Source organism: Calliphora vicina, chromosome 4, assembly GCF_958450345.1.
Source record: "Calliphora vicina chromosome 4, idCalVici1.1, whole genome shotgun sequence".
Lineage (NCBI taxonomy): Eukaryota > Metazoa > Arthropoda > Insecta > Diptera > Calliphoridae > Calliphora > Calliphora vicina.
The window spans coordinates 109,179,360-109,193,921 of NC_088783.1; the positions used below are offsets into that span (position 1 = coordinate 109,179,360).

Here is a 14,562-nt window from a genome sequence, read left to right on the forward strand (position 1 = left end):
TTATGGCTCCACAACCTGCGGTATTACACATGGTAATATGAAAAAGCTGCAAGTGTTCGTAAATCGGAGCCTGAAATGAACACTGTGTATATCGAGCCCTTAGCGCCAAATTATCGTAAGCGACAAAACACAAATTTTACAGGATAAGGTTTTTCTTGATTATTTTGAAATTATACATAGAATTAAAAATGTTATGATGCGATATAATATAATTTTGTTCAAGCTATTTGTTTTTTTTTTCACAAATATTTATAACTTTTAATAATTAAAAATTCATGGAATACTTTATTGAAAAATATGACAAAAAAAATTTTTTATTGAATTTTTGCATAGATAAAAATTTTTCGAATTGAAATTAAATTTTTATTTATAAATAGTTTTTAATGAAATTTCACAGTTATGTAGATTTTTCTATTTAAAATGGAAAAATAAAAACAAATTTTGAAATTTATTATCAGCAATCCCGCAATTCCCAAAAAAGTGTTGAAAAATTCCAAAAATGGTAATTTTTATTTTTTTGGATATAATATCCATACCAGGGGCCCTTTACAAAATAATTAAAAACATATTGAGCCACCTATAATCGGTTACTATATTTTGATATCGGATACGCGATTTGAGAATTTTTGCCCTAAAATTTTATTTTACATAAAAAATAGGTGTTTTAGGACCTGGTCCCCTCGGTAACAACAATTTTGAAAATGGTTTTCCTTTAAAATATTTTATGAAAACTAAGCTTTCAGAAAGTAGAAATTCCTTATACACCCTCTTAGAAATTTTTTTGCGATAACTTAAAAAGAAAAAAAGTTCTTTTTTCCCAAAAAAATAGCGAAAATTTGCTTTTTAAAAATGTTTTAAATTCAAATTCATATAACTTTGGACTTAGTCATTATTTTTAAACAGTTCTTTTTCCATTTGACACATACATGTGTTGTTAGTCAATAAAGGAAAAGTGGAGAAAATTGGGAAATATTTGGATACGCTGTTATCAAAAAACTGGTAGGTAAAAATGTTGAAAATTTAATTTTCAAATGCGAATATCTCCTAAGATATAATAGATAATTGTAGTGCTCGATGAGAAGATTCTACATGTATAATGTTTTTGAAATCGGAACTCAAACCATGAAACAATATCGTTTTAAAAATATAACATACCCGAGGTGTCCTACTTTGAGGGCCCTTGGTCGCGCCCCTGGTGGGCCCATGAGGTCCACGTTCAAAAATTAAACTCGACAACACTTCTTCTTTGCGCACGTGAAATTTCATTCAAACCAATCTAATCATTTAGAAGTTACAGATTTATTTCCCTCTTTTTTTCTATACAACTGTATATCGCTTACGATAAAATTAGTTTACTGTGAAATATAAACATTGTCTTACGATAAAATCTTACCCCCTATATTTTTGATGTTATTAACAATTTTGATATTCTGAGAACGCTAAAACATAAGTCGGTCCATAAAATTTTAATTTCTGCAATAAAACAAAAATTTTAAAAATGTCGCTTACGATAATTTGGCGCTAAGGGCTCGATATATTTGAACTGACAAACAATTGACAATTGAAGAAATTATGAAATGTAAATGGACAGGGATTGGTCATATTTTAGAGAGCTCCGATCTCCAAGGTCACCTAATACAAGGTAGACCTCGAAGATGTGTGAAACAAGAATACAAATCCCTTAAAAATACTTGAAATCAAGTCATGAATCTTGATAATGATAGAAGAAGATGGAGAGAATTCGTAATCGCCCTAGGATCAACTTTAGTTATGATTTCTTTATATTTCATATCAAGTGAATCAACTTTTGAAACCAATATCTTCCCATCGGGATGAAATTTTGCAACAAAAATTCCAAAATTGTAAATATTCATCGACCAAAAAGCTCTTCAAGGAAAACCCCTAAGCTTTCTTTTGAGAAAAAAAAGTTTCCATTTTTAAAAAAAAGTCAAAAAAGTTTTTGATTTTAAAATTTAAAATTTTAATTTTTTTTTTTTTTTTTGAAAGATTGAAGAAATAGCTATCTAAACTATTTGGAACATATTTTGCTAAGAGCAATAGGTAATAAATTACATGGATGAGAAAAAACACCTATTTGGCCAAAATATTAAATGACCAATGATTGCTCGAGCCATACAGTGCACCAGAGAGTGAGTTTTTCCTGGGACGAGAAATCCCGGGAATTCTTCAAAATTTTCAATCCCGAAATCCCGGGAAATTGTGCGAGAATTCCCGGGAATTATTATCTTTAGTTTTATGTGATGTTTTAGGAACTTGAATTTCTCAAAAGTATATATATAAAGCAGAAGATTCATACAACAAAAAAGATTTAATCCAAATACACCAATAACAAGTTCATTATTAAAATTATTCCAAAAACTAGTGAATGTTCAGGGCTGTCATAGAATTCTATTCCGTTCGAAAGTGGAATTATTTTAGTATTTTTTTCACAAAGAGGAAAACGAAAATTTTTGCAATAAAACCACCTTCCGTGGAATTGAATTTTGTTTAATATTATTGGGTTTCCTTCATGTTTTAATTAACATCTTTACTTAATTTTTGATTTAATGAGCAAAACATTGCAAATTCAAAATTAATTGGAATAAAACGAAGATAGAATAAAATCTAATAGATATTGAAGCCATTCCAATACAAATGACAAATGGTGACAGATTTGTATATAACCAAAATTAGAAATCGAGTCAGTTTATCTCTTTATATTGAATTTTTTATTTGTATCCAATTACATTTTAAAAACAAAGACTTTATTTAGATTTTTAACGAAGTCTACATTCCTAAAATTGAATAATTTGTTCTAGACGGGAATTCCCGGGATCCCGGGAAATTTCAAAATTAATCCCGATTTCCCGGGAAATTAAAAAGTGCGGGAAAAGAAAAACTCTAGTCGCAAGCGATGTTTTTTTATTCTATGCGCACTATACGGCTTATTCTATGCGCACTGTTATGATCACCATAAAATGCATATAATCACGGATGATTCTCCAAACAAATTTGAACCATTTGTAAACGTTGCTCTTTCGTGAGTATATTCATGATAAACTAACCTCAAAATAACCAAGAACTGTCTAATCGGCTGTCACAGAAAACAGTGCTGGGAATTTAAAGTTCTCCGACTCTTTAGTTGTGATACAGATCGAGTCATTCTCTGGATTTTTTTTAGGATTCATAGATAGCACAATGAAGCCTTTAAAAAAAATGCCATTTAGTTGTGATGTGAAGACATCCGCTGATACAGATCGAGTCATACTCTCTAACCCTTTTAAGGATTCATAGATAGAACTTTTCAATAAGAATCGTAATATATTTTGTTAACGATCCATGAGGCCTGGGCGTTTGCTCCATGGATCGTTCTCTCTTTTTAATGAACTTCTTGCTGCCGTAAATAGCGACTATTTTCTTCTTTATTAATTCACCTGCACTTAGTCTGAAGCTCAACTTACTAACCTAAAAGGTAACATGACATTAATTTCAAATCAATATCTGCGTAAAAAAATTGCTTTTACTCTATAAGTAACTAACAAGATAAACCCTAACATTCGATAGGACTACTTGCCTGTAACTATTTGTTCAATGAAGTTGGCTTCTTCTTTAGGCTGCGCTGTGCTCATGAAACAAGATGAGTCGTATGCCAAATTAAAAACCTTAGTGTATCATTCGTTAAATACTTATATGCGCAATATTTTGCAAAATTAAAGGAAATTTCGTATAAAATTAAGCATTGATTTTTTATTTTTAAAAAATTTTGGTAGCTGTTTTAACAGTTTCCATTTCAAAATATCTTAATTTATAAAAGCAAATGAGTTAATTGATCAATTGAAAAATATGTTCATACAGTACGTATGATTAATATTAATTAGGAAATTATAATTATAATGGAAAATATGCAATAACTTTGGAAAGGCTTAAGATATTATTATAATTTCTAAAAATAAGAATACAAAAACATAAGGCAAGTGTTAACCCAATGTCAGCAACTGAAAATTTTACTACAACATAATATTTCCATAAAAAATAAAGTAAATTCAAATTTTAGTCAAAATATTTTTTTTAAGTGCTTCTAATATTTCTACAAAAATGTATATAATGTTCTCATATATAATTCTAGTCATTAATTATAGATTTTTTTTATTCCCTCTGTATGTAAAATAATATAAAGAACAAACTCATCATCAAATTACTACATTATTCAAAAATAATTTTAAAAGTATGCAGAATAAAACGAGTTGTTTTACTTTCATACTTTTTATTATTACATATTATTTACTATTTATGCGTTGAAACTGTATGCCCAGTTGTTGTTCATTATTGTTTACAGCAATATCCTGTTTACATGCATTGTTATAGTCCTGCTGCTTAACATTTATAGTATTACAAGAATACAATTGTATTGCCTATCCCAAAGGCGATATTTAATTAAAAATCCATATGCTCTGCCATTTATTTCAACAGGATGTTATATACTCCTTTAATGAAATTTATTTACGGTTGGCTAATTGCATATAGGCTCAGGGTTTTCTCCTACCATAAATGAGTGCTGGAATATGTATGTGTGTCATAAAGGTGTGAATATTAAAATTTTAATTTAATATATTTAATGGCATAAATGTTTATTGTGTGCTATTGTAAATAATGCAGAAAATTTAATTAAAATTTTCATTTTTATGAAAGCTATTGCCATAAAATATTAGTGTCATACGAGGAAAGTATAATGGTTAATTTTAATAGCAAATATGCCACAAAAATATATAATTTACAGCAGGTATATATTTTATTAAGCAAAATAAAAACATTGTTTACAATATCTATAAATTAATAATGCATTCTTTACAGAGATTTTCTGTAAATTTAAACAAAATGTAAAAATTTCTTTGATTTTATACAAATTATTCCATTTTTGCCAGCCTACCTTCATAATGTTTAATAATAAACAAAATGTATTGCCTACTTTCAGGCTGACATTTAAATATATCAATAACATTTACAAAGAAACCATAAAAACGACACAAATAAATCACAATAACAGATATTAATTAAGATAAAAACTTAATAAATAAATTGAAATTTGCCAGTGCTCATAAATAACACCTCACATTATTTATGTTACACTTAACCTTGACAGACAATTTATTTTTGAAAAAAAATAAACTCTACATCAAAAGGTTTATGATTATTTTTTGGTGTAAAATTAAATAAATATTTCAAAATTATTTAAAAATCATTGACCTTTTTCAGTCATGTAACCAACAAAACACCAGCAAAGCCTTAAAGTATGCCAGACTTATTGTATTATTTGTATAGCTTTCTTTAAATTTGCTTACATCTTAGTTCGCTCTCTCTCTCTCTACCTTCTCTGTGTTGTAACCTTGACAATGTAATCATTTTTCCAATACATCTAGCACTTGTTATAAATAAAATGTCTTCCTAAGGGTTTTCATACTTATTATTGTTATTCTTTTTTTATATTTATTCCAACAACAATCATCTTCGTCGTCATCAACGCAATATCAAAAGAACTTGAAAAGAATTGTAATCGGATTTATGGTACATTTAGTGTGATGTGATTTGTATGAATATGTATTTGATGGTGTGTAATAGAAGTAATCGTAAACCCAGTAAAAGATTTTTGGAAAATCATGAAGAATAAAAAAAAGGAAAAAAAATATTATTTCCTATAAAAATAAATTTTTTACACAATGTCATCTTTTGTAATTATGATAAAACTCAAGAAAACTTATTAAAGTCATTAGTTTTGTATATTTCAAATTATTTACACTTAATAAATATTTTTTACAATAAATTTTTTTAGCAAAATTTCAACAAATTTTCTAAATTTCCTTATTAAAAGCAGATTTTTTATTATTTACTTTAAATACGCGTAGTTTACATAATGTCAATAATTGACATTTTAAGAAAATTTAAGAACAGTTCCAAAATTCATGGATTTGATACAGATTTTATATTATTTACACTTAATTTACATTGTTTACATAATGTAAACAATTCAAAATCTTCCAAAATTCATTAAAATTTTCTTAAATTTCTAGATTAAATACAGATTTTATACTATTTACGCAATAAATACATTGTTTACATTATGTAAACAAATAAAATTCAAACAAAATTCAAGAATGGTTTAAAAATCCATTATTTTTCTAGATATTTTATATTATTTACAACAAATATACATTGTTTACATAATGTAAACAATTCAAAATTTGGAAAAATTCTAGAAAACTTTTGAAAATATCTTAATTTAATAGGAATTTTTAATTATTTACACTAAATATTGTATACATAATGTCAACAATTAAAATTTAAAAAAAAAAACTTCCAAAAAACATTGATTTTATACACATTTTATATTATTTTCAGCTTATATACATTGTTTACATAATGTCAACAATCTAAATTTTGATTACAATTAAAGAAATGTTGTAAAATTCATTGATTTTCTAAAGATTTTATATTATTTACACATAATTTACATTGTTTACATAATGTAAACAATTCAAAATCTTCCAAAATTCATTAAAATTTTCTTAAATTTCTAGATTAAATACAGATTTTATACAATTTACGAAATAAATACATTGTTTAGATTATGTAAACAAATAAAATTCAAACAAAATCCAAGAATGGTTTCAAAATCCATTATTTTTCTAGAGATTTTATATTATTTACAACAAATATACATTATTTACCTAATGTAAACAATTCTAAATTTGGAAAAATTCTAGAAAACTTTCAAAAATATCTTAATTTAATAGGAATTTTATGCAATTTAATCTATATATCTCATACATAATGTCAATAATTAAAATTTCAAATAAAATTCAATAAACCTTCGAAAATATATCGATTTTATACTATTTACAGCTTATATACATTGTTTACATAATGTCAACAATCTAAATTTTGATTACAATTAAAGAAATGTTGTTAAATTCATTGATTTTCTAAAGATTTTATATTATTTACACTTAATTTACATTGTTTACATAATGTAAACAATTCAAAATCTTCCAGAATTTTTACTAAAAATACAATAAATACATTGTTTACATTATGTAAACAAATAAAATTCAAACAAAATTCAAGAATGGTTTCAAAATTCATTATTTTTCTAGAGATTTTATATTATTTACACCAAATATACATTATTTACGTAATGTAAACAATTAAAAATTTGGAAAAATTCTAGAAAACTTTTGAAAATGTCTTAATTTAATAGGAATTTTATGTGATTTACTCTATATATCTCATACATAATGCCAACAATAAAAATATCGAACAAAAATTCAAAAAAACTTCAAAAAAACATTGATTTTATACACATTTTATATTATTTACACCTAATATACATTCTTTACATAATGTCAACAATCTAAATTTTGATTACAATTAAAGTAATGTTGTAAAAGTCATTGATTTTCTACAGATTTTATATTATTTACACTTAATTTACATTGTTTACATAATGTAAACAATTCAAAATCTTCCAAAATTCATTAAAATTTTCTTAAATTTCTAGATTAAAAACAGATTTTTTACTATTTACGCAACAAATACATTGTTTACATTATGTAAACAAATAAAATTCTAACAAAATTCAAGAATGGTTTCAAAATCCATTATTATTCTAGAGATTTTATATTATTTACACCAAATATACATTATTTACCTAATGTAAACAATTCTAAATTTGGAAAAATTCTAGAAAACTTTCAAAAATATCTTAATTTAATAGGAATTATATGTAATTTACTCTATATATTTCATACATAATGTCAATAATTAAAATTTCAAATAAAATTCAATAAACCTTCCAAAACACATTGATTGTATACAAATTTTATATTATTTACATCTAATATGCATTCTCTACATGATGTCAACAATCTAAATTTTGATTACAATTAAAGAAATGTTGTAAAATTCATTGATTTTCTACAGATTTTATATTATTTACACTTAATTTACATTGTTTACATAATGTAAACAATTCAAAATCTTCCAGAATTCATAATAATTTTCGTAAATTTCTAGATTAAATAACGATTTAATACTATTTACGCAATAAATACATTATTTACATTATGTAAACAAATAAAATTCAAACAAAATTCAAGAATGGTTTCAAAATAAATTATTTTTTTTAGAGATTTTATATCATTTATACCAAATATACATTATTTACCTAATGTAAACAATTCTAAATTTGGAAAAATTCTAGAAAACTTTCAAAAATGTCTTAATTTAATAGGTATTTTATGTAATTTACTCTATATATCTCATACATAATGTCAATAATTAAAATTTCAAATAAAATTTAATAAACCTTCCAAAATATATCGATTTTATACACATTTTATATTATTTACATCTAATATACATTCTTTACATAATGTCAACAATCTAAATTTTGATTACAATTAAAGAAATGTTGTAAAATTCATTGATTTTCTAAAGATTTTATATTATTTACACTTAATTTACATTGTTTACATAATGTCAACAATTCAAAAACTTTCAAAATTCATTAAAATTTTCTTAAATTTCTAGATTAAATACAGATTTTATACTATTTACATAATAAATACATTATTTACATTATGTAAACAAATAAAATTAAAACAAAATTCAAGTATGATTTTAAAATTCATTATTTTTCTAGATATTTTATATTATTTACAACAAATATACATTGTTTACATAATGTAAACAATTCAAAATTTGGAAAAATTCTAGAAAACTTTTGAAAATGTCTTAATTTAATAGGAATTTTAAATTATTTACACTAAATATTGTATACATAATGTCAACAATTAAAATTTATAAAAAAAAACTTCCAAAACACATTGATTTTATACACATTTTATATTATTTACACCTAATATACATTCTTTACATAATGTCAACAATCTAAATTTTGACTACAATTAAAGAAATGTTGTAAAAATCATTGATTTTCTACAGGTTATATATTATTTACACTCAATTTACATTGTTTACATAATGTAAACAATTCAAAATCTTCCAAAATTCATTAAAATTTTCTTAAATTTCTAGATTAAATACAGATTTTATACTATTTTCATATTAAATACATTATTTACATTATGTAAACAAATAAAATTCAAACAAAATTCATTTATGATTTTAAAATCCATTATTTTTCTAGATATTTTATATTATTTACACCAAATATACATTGTTTACATAATGTCAGCCCTTGAAATATGAACAAGATTCATTTAGAATTTTAAAATTCTTTGATTTGTCACAGATTATATATTATTTACACTAAATATACATTGTTTACACAATGTCAACAATTCAAAATTTAGCAAAATTCGCTTAAGTTTTCTTAAGTTTCTGATTTGGGATAGTTATTATATAATTTACATTAAATATATATTGTTTACACTATGTAAACAATTAATATTATGACAAACGTTTTAAACATGTTTAAACAATTCATTGCTTTATTGGATATTCTATATTATTTACACTAAATATACATTGTTTACATAATGTAAATAATTAAAAATACATTATTTACAAAATGTCAACAATGAAAATTTTTTATGAAAATCACTGATTTTATCAAAAATTTCATATTATTACAAAGAAAGTACATTGTTTACATGATGTCAACAATTGAAATTTTTTTCTCACTTTAATTAAATTTCATTAATTTAAATATCTTGTGAGAAATTGATATTTTTTACAGCGAAAATACATTGTTTACCTGATGTCAACAATTGATTTTTTTTGCAAACTTTAAGTAAATTTCATTAATTTTCGAATTTTGTTCAAACTTTATATTTTTTACCCCGAAAATACTTTGTTTACATAATGTCAACAATTGAAATTTTTTGTAAAATTTAAGAAATTTTTGATATTTAATTGATATTATAAATATTTTATGTTATTTACTCCAAAATACATTGTTTACATAATGTAAATAATTAAAAATATATTATTTACAAAATGTCAACAATGGAAATTTTTATGAAAATCACTGATTTTATCAAAAATTTCATATTATTACAAAGAAAGTAAATTGTTTACATGATGTCAACAATTGAAATTTTTTTCTCACTTTTAAAAATTTCATTAATTTAAATATTTTGTGAGAAATTGATATAATTTTACATCGAAAGTACATTGTTTACCTGATGTCAACAATTGATTTTTTTGCAAACTTTAAGTAAATTTCCTTAATTTTCGAATTTTTTGAAAACTTTATATTGTTTACCTCGAAAATATTTTGTTTACATTATGGCAACAATTGAAATTTTTTGTAAAATTTAAGAAATTTTTGACTTTTAATTGATATTATAAATATTTTATGTTATTTACTCCAAAAATATATTATTTACGTAATGTCAACAATTGAAAAACATAAATTTTATGCAAATTTTATATAAATTACCTTAATAATACATTATTTACCTAATGTCCTTAATTGAAATTGTACTCCTATCTCTTCTTTCTACTTATTTGAATGAATTTTACACTTGATTTTTCCTGTTTAATCTCTGGCCTTTCCATTCATGTTCATGATCTCTTTTGTGCTGTTTTGAATGCAAGTTTTTTCTACGAAAAATTTCACTGGGTTTTCTTGTAACACAATAAACCATTTAAGATTTGATTTCTTCTCTTTTTTCCTTTTTATTTATTATTATATTTCTTTATTTATTTTTATTTTCCTTTTACTTTCTCTATCATCGCCTTAACAATTCGCCGGAAGTGCTTGTAAATAGAAAAGAAATCGAATCGAATCGAATCATGATAAAATGCAATAAGCTGAATGTGAACATAAATGTATATACAAATATTGCAATCTACATACATACAAATGAAACCAATACCAACATCAAGTTGAAAACATATTCAAATAAGTAGAAAGAAGAGAGAGAAGTGAGAGGGGTAGAGAGGAAAATACAGCAAAATAAGATTAAAAATGGAGGCACTTTACGACAAATATTATGGCTGGCAGCAATAAATACTATTTGAAAGGAAAATAAGCTGGAATAAAAAATCATGTAATTTTAGGCAAATGAAATCAATTTGCCATAAAGTATGCAACGAAATTTGAAAAGAGAAATTAAATTTGAGTTAAATTAGAAAAAGAGATCCCCTAAACTAAAAAGCAAATGATTTTGTATGAAAAAATTAATCAAACAGCCTTAAAGTATGCAACACATTTTGAAAAATCATAATAAGAGCAGGATAGGCAAGTTATTCTCATTGTTTCAACAGTTATTTTCAAAATTTCAATACTTTTATGTTGAAAATTAATATATTTCGTTCTCAAATTTCAATTGTAACTGCTTTTATACAACTTTATTTTTCTTTAATACTTTCCAGGTCTGTGCCATTCAACATGTCGATGTTTGCATGTTCAACAATGGTAAATTCAAGAATGTGGTAGCCGATTCCGATAACATTTCACCACCACCCATTGACCATCATGTGGCTCCCGGAGCCACCCTCAATACCAACGTCATTTTAAAGCCTCAAAGGGGACCCACCAAAAACTGGATTGCCCTGGAGGATACTCTGCAAAGAAGTACCGAACCGGATGAAATAAATGCTGCCATAGCAGCCTCAGCTGTTCGTACGCCGCATTTCCTAATGCAAGCCAATCCCTCGCCCAATGTTTGCACTAGTCCAGCCGTGTTTATGCCTACTTTGCCAAGTGGTTCTACTGCCACAGCAAATCCCACCAATGATGAGCGTAATGTATTTGCCATCTATGTATCCTATTATGTTAAAGTAAAATTAACTTTGTCTGGCATGGGTGGTGAATTAAGCCTAAAATTACCATTTATATTGGTGCACATAGATGAACAGCAGAGACAGTTACATGAAATGCATAAACTGAATTTAGATGAGGTGCCAGCTAATAGGAAAAATGGCCATAAAACTAAAATTCCTCTTAATAAGGTAGAGTCCTCGCATGAGTTTGCCGTTAGCAATAATCTAGATCGTATAGAGTCCATGGATGAGAGCAATATCAATAGCAAAGTTAATATAATAAATAGTTGTAAAGCTAAAACCGAACCAATAGCCGATGAAGATCTACTGCCCTCCACCAGTGCAGCTAATGGTCGTCGACGGCCTTTTAAACGCAGTGAAACTTTAGCTAAAGATCTAGAGCCAGGAGAGGAAGCTGGTTATATAGAAGATGATGTTATTACTAAGGAAACTAAAACCGAATTAGTACAAGTTGTGGCCCAGGTTCACACCAATAATCATGTTAATCCTTTAGCTTTAGATACAAAACCCATGGCAGATGTTCCTAATCTTCTAGGTAATGCCAAGAAAAATTCCAATAATTTGAATGAAGATGATATACAACAAATTTCCGAAAAACTGGAGAGTAAGGATAAGTGTACAGCTGCTAATACAAACTCCAATGGTGTGTGATTTTGATTATTTCGCCAGTTATTTCATAAAAAGAAAAATGGTTAAAAGGCTTTAAAAAAAATATGAATTTAAAAGAATTTTTAATAAGATTTTTGGTTAAATTTTATAAAATAAAGAACAAATATCAAAAATCTAAATTAAAGAAATTAAGTCAAGGTTAGAATAATAAAATTGTGTCATTTTTATACAGGAATAGGGCAGTTTTATAAAATAAAAGACAGTTTTTATTTAAAATTTGCAAGAATGAGTTAAAAAAGCATTAAAATTGTTAAAGGTTTCTTAATTGTTATAAAAAAAATTTAACATAGTGGAGAGGTTTAAATGCAATAGGACGGGAATAGGGCAGTTGTAAGGAAATAATATATGAAAGATATGGAAAAAATATTAACTATTTTCTAATTAGCTTTTAAAAAATATTCATAATTGAGGAAAATTTTAGGAGCTTGGGTATTTTCTAAGCAGGAATAGAGCAGTTTTATGAAAAAGGTGTCTTTTTTTAGCTTCAAAATGCATAACATATTTATCATTAAATTGTATTCAAAACTATTAAAAATTTTAATTTAAAATATAATTAAGTATAAAATTAAGCAAAAAAAAGACCACCTAAATATTACTACTTTTACTTAAGTAATTATACAAAATTAAATAACACTGTGTGTAATTTTTTAAGTCATGGAAATATGGACACCAGTACGTGATAAAAGACCAATAAAAAAGACCCGTGTCTCCCAGTTTTGCCCAAAGTCATGCACTTTTTTTATGGTATCATTTTTGCAAAAAAAGTGATCATTTCCTCAGTCTCATATCTTGCAAACGGTTCGGAATTTTGATTTACTCTCTGAGGCAATGTTGTAGCCCTTGTTATAAAGAACAAAAATTGTGAACATATAAAATCAAAGAAACTTCATCTTCAAGATCAAAATCGCAAAAAACTTTAAAAAAATCGAAATCAATTTTTTTTTTTAAGCTGCCGAAAAGTATGCTTTATTTTCTAATAATTTAATAGTTTAACCCCCATTTTCTCAATATCTGGTTATCGTTTTTCGTAACGATAAACCTCCAAATAACATTTTTATAACCTACACCACCATAGTGTGGGGGTGAGTCCAATAAACGATGTCCATCCGTCCGTCTGGCTGGTTGTCTGTCCATGTAAACCTTGTGCGCAAAGTACAGGTCTCAATTTTGAAGATATTTCGATAAAATTTGGTACATATAATTTTTTTTGGCCAAAGGACCAAGCCTATTGAAACTGGCTGAAATCGGTCCACTATTTCACCTAGCCCCCATACAAATGTCCTCCCGAAATTGGACTTTATCGGTCATAAATGTTTAATTTATATATGTATCTCCACAAATTCCGCTCCAAATAAGTTTTGTATATACATAATTCATGTCACCAAATTTTGCTACGATCGGTCCATAATTAGTGATAGCTCTCATATAGACCCGCTTCCAAAAATCACTTTAAAGTGCATAAATCTCTTAAAAATGTTGGTATCCACACAAAATTCACCATTAATAACTCTTATATATACATAAATCACAGGACATAATTTAATGGTGATCGGTCTATAACTGGTCATAGCTCCCATATAACACCCACTTCCGAAAATCACTCAAAAATATAAATTATTGAAATTTTAAAAGAAAAATGTTTTTGCTCTTTTACTTAGTGTAGGGTATTATATGATCGGGCTTGACCCACCATACTTTCTTACTTGATTTTTTATTCGATTCGAAATTTTCAGGAAATGGTTTGTAAAGAAAAAAAATTCAAAAATTCCGTGTAAAACTCGGAATTTTTTTTTTGAGTCCATTCAACTGTAATATAAAAGCTCCCTAAAGTATGCAGTACAAATTTAGATATTTTATTTGCAAATAAATAATAACGGGCAGGTGAAGAACTAACATTAGTAAATACTAACGGGCGAAGCCGGGGCGGTCAACTAGTTTATAATAATTTAAAGCACTTAATTCCTTTAGTTTTAACAGTGTTAAGAATCATTCCTAGGAAGTTTATATGTTCTAGAAAGTTATTTATTGAGATCTTAGGTACATTTTTGTAGTTGATTGTTTCATTGAATTTTGAAAGGTTTGCTA

The 14,562-nt window shown here is 25.7% G+C and overlaps 1 protein-coding gene across 1 annotated transcript in view; it reads left to right on the top strand.

Annotated features, from left to right (window-relative positions):
* Nucleotides 1-12,459, top strand: part of LOC135958670 (uncharacterized) — a 37,915-nt gene extending 25,456 nt beyond the window's left edge. The window contains exon 8 of the mRNA XM_065509562.1: nucleotides 11,398-12,459. Coding sequence (XP_065365634.1) covers nucleotides 11,398-12,459 — 1,062 coding nt within the window. The remainder of the gene's footprint in view (nucleotides 1-11,397) is intronic.
* Nucleotides 12,460-14,562: the final 2,103 nt, after the last annotated feature.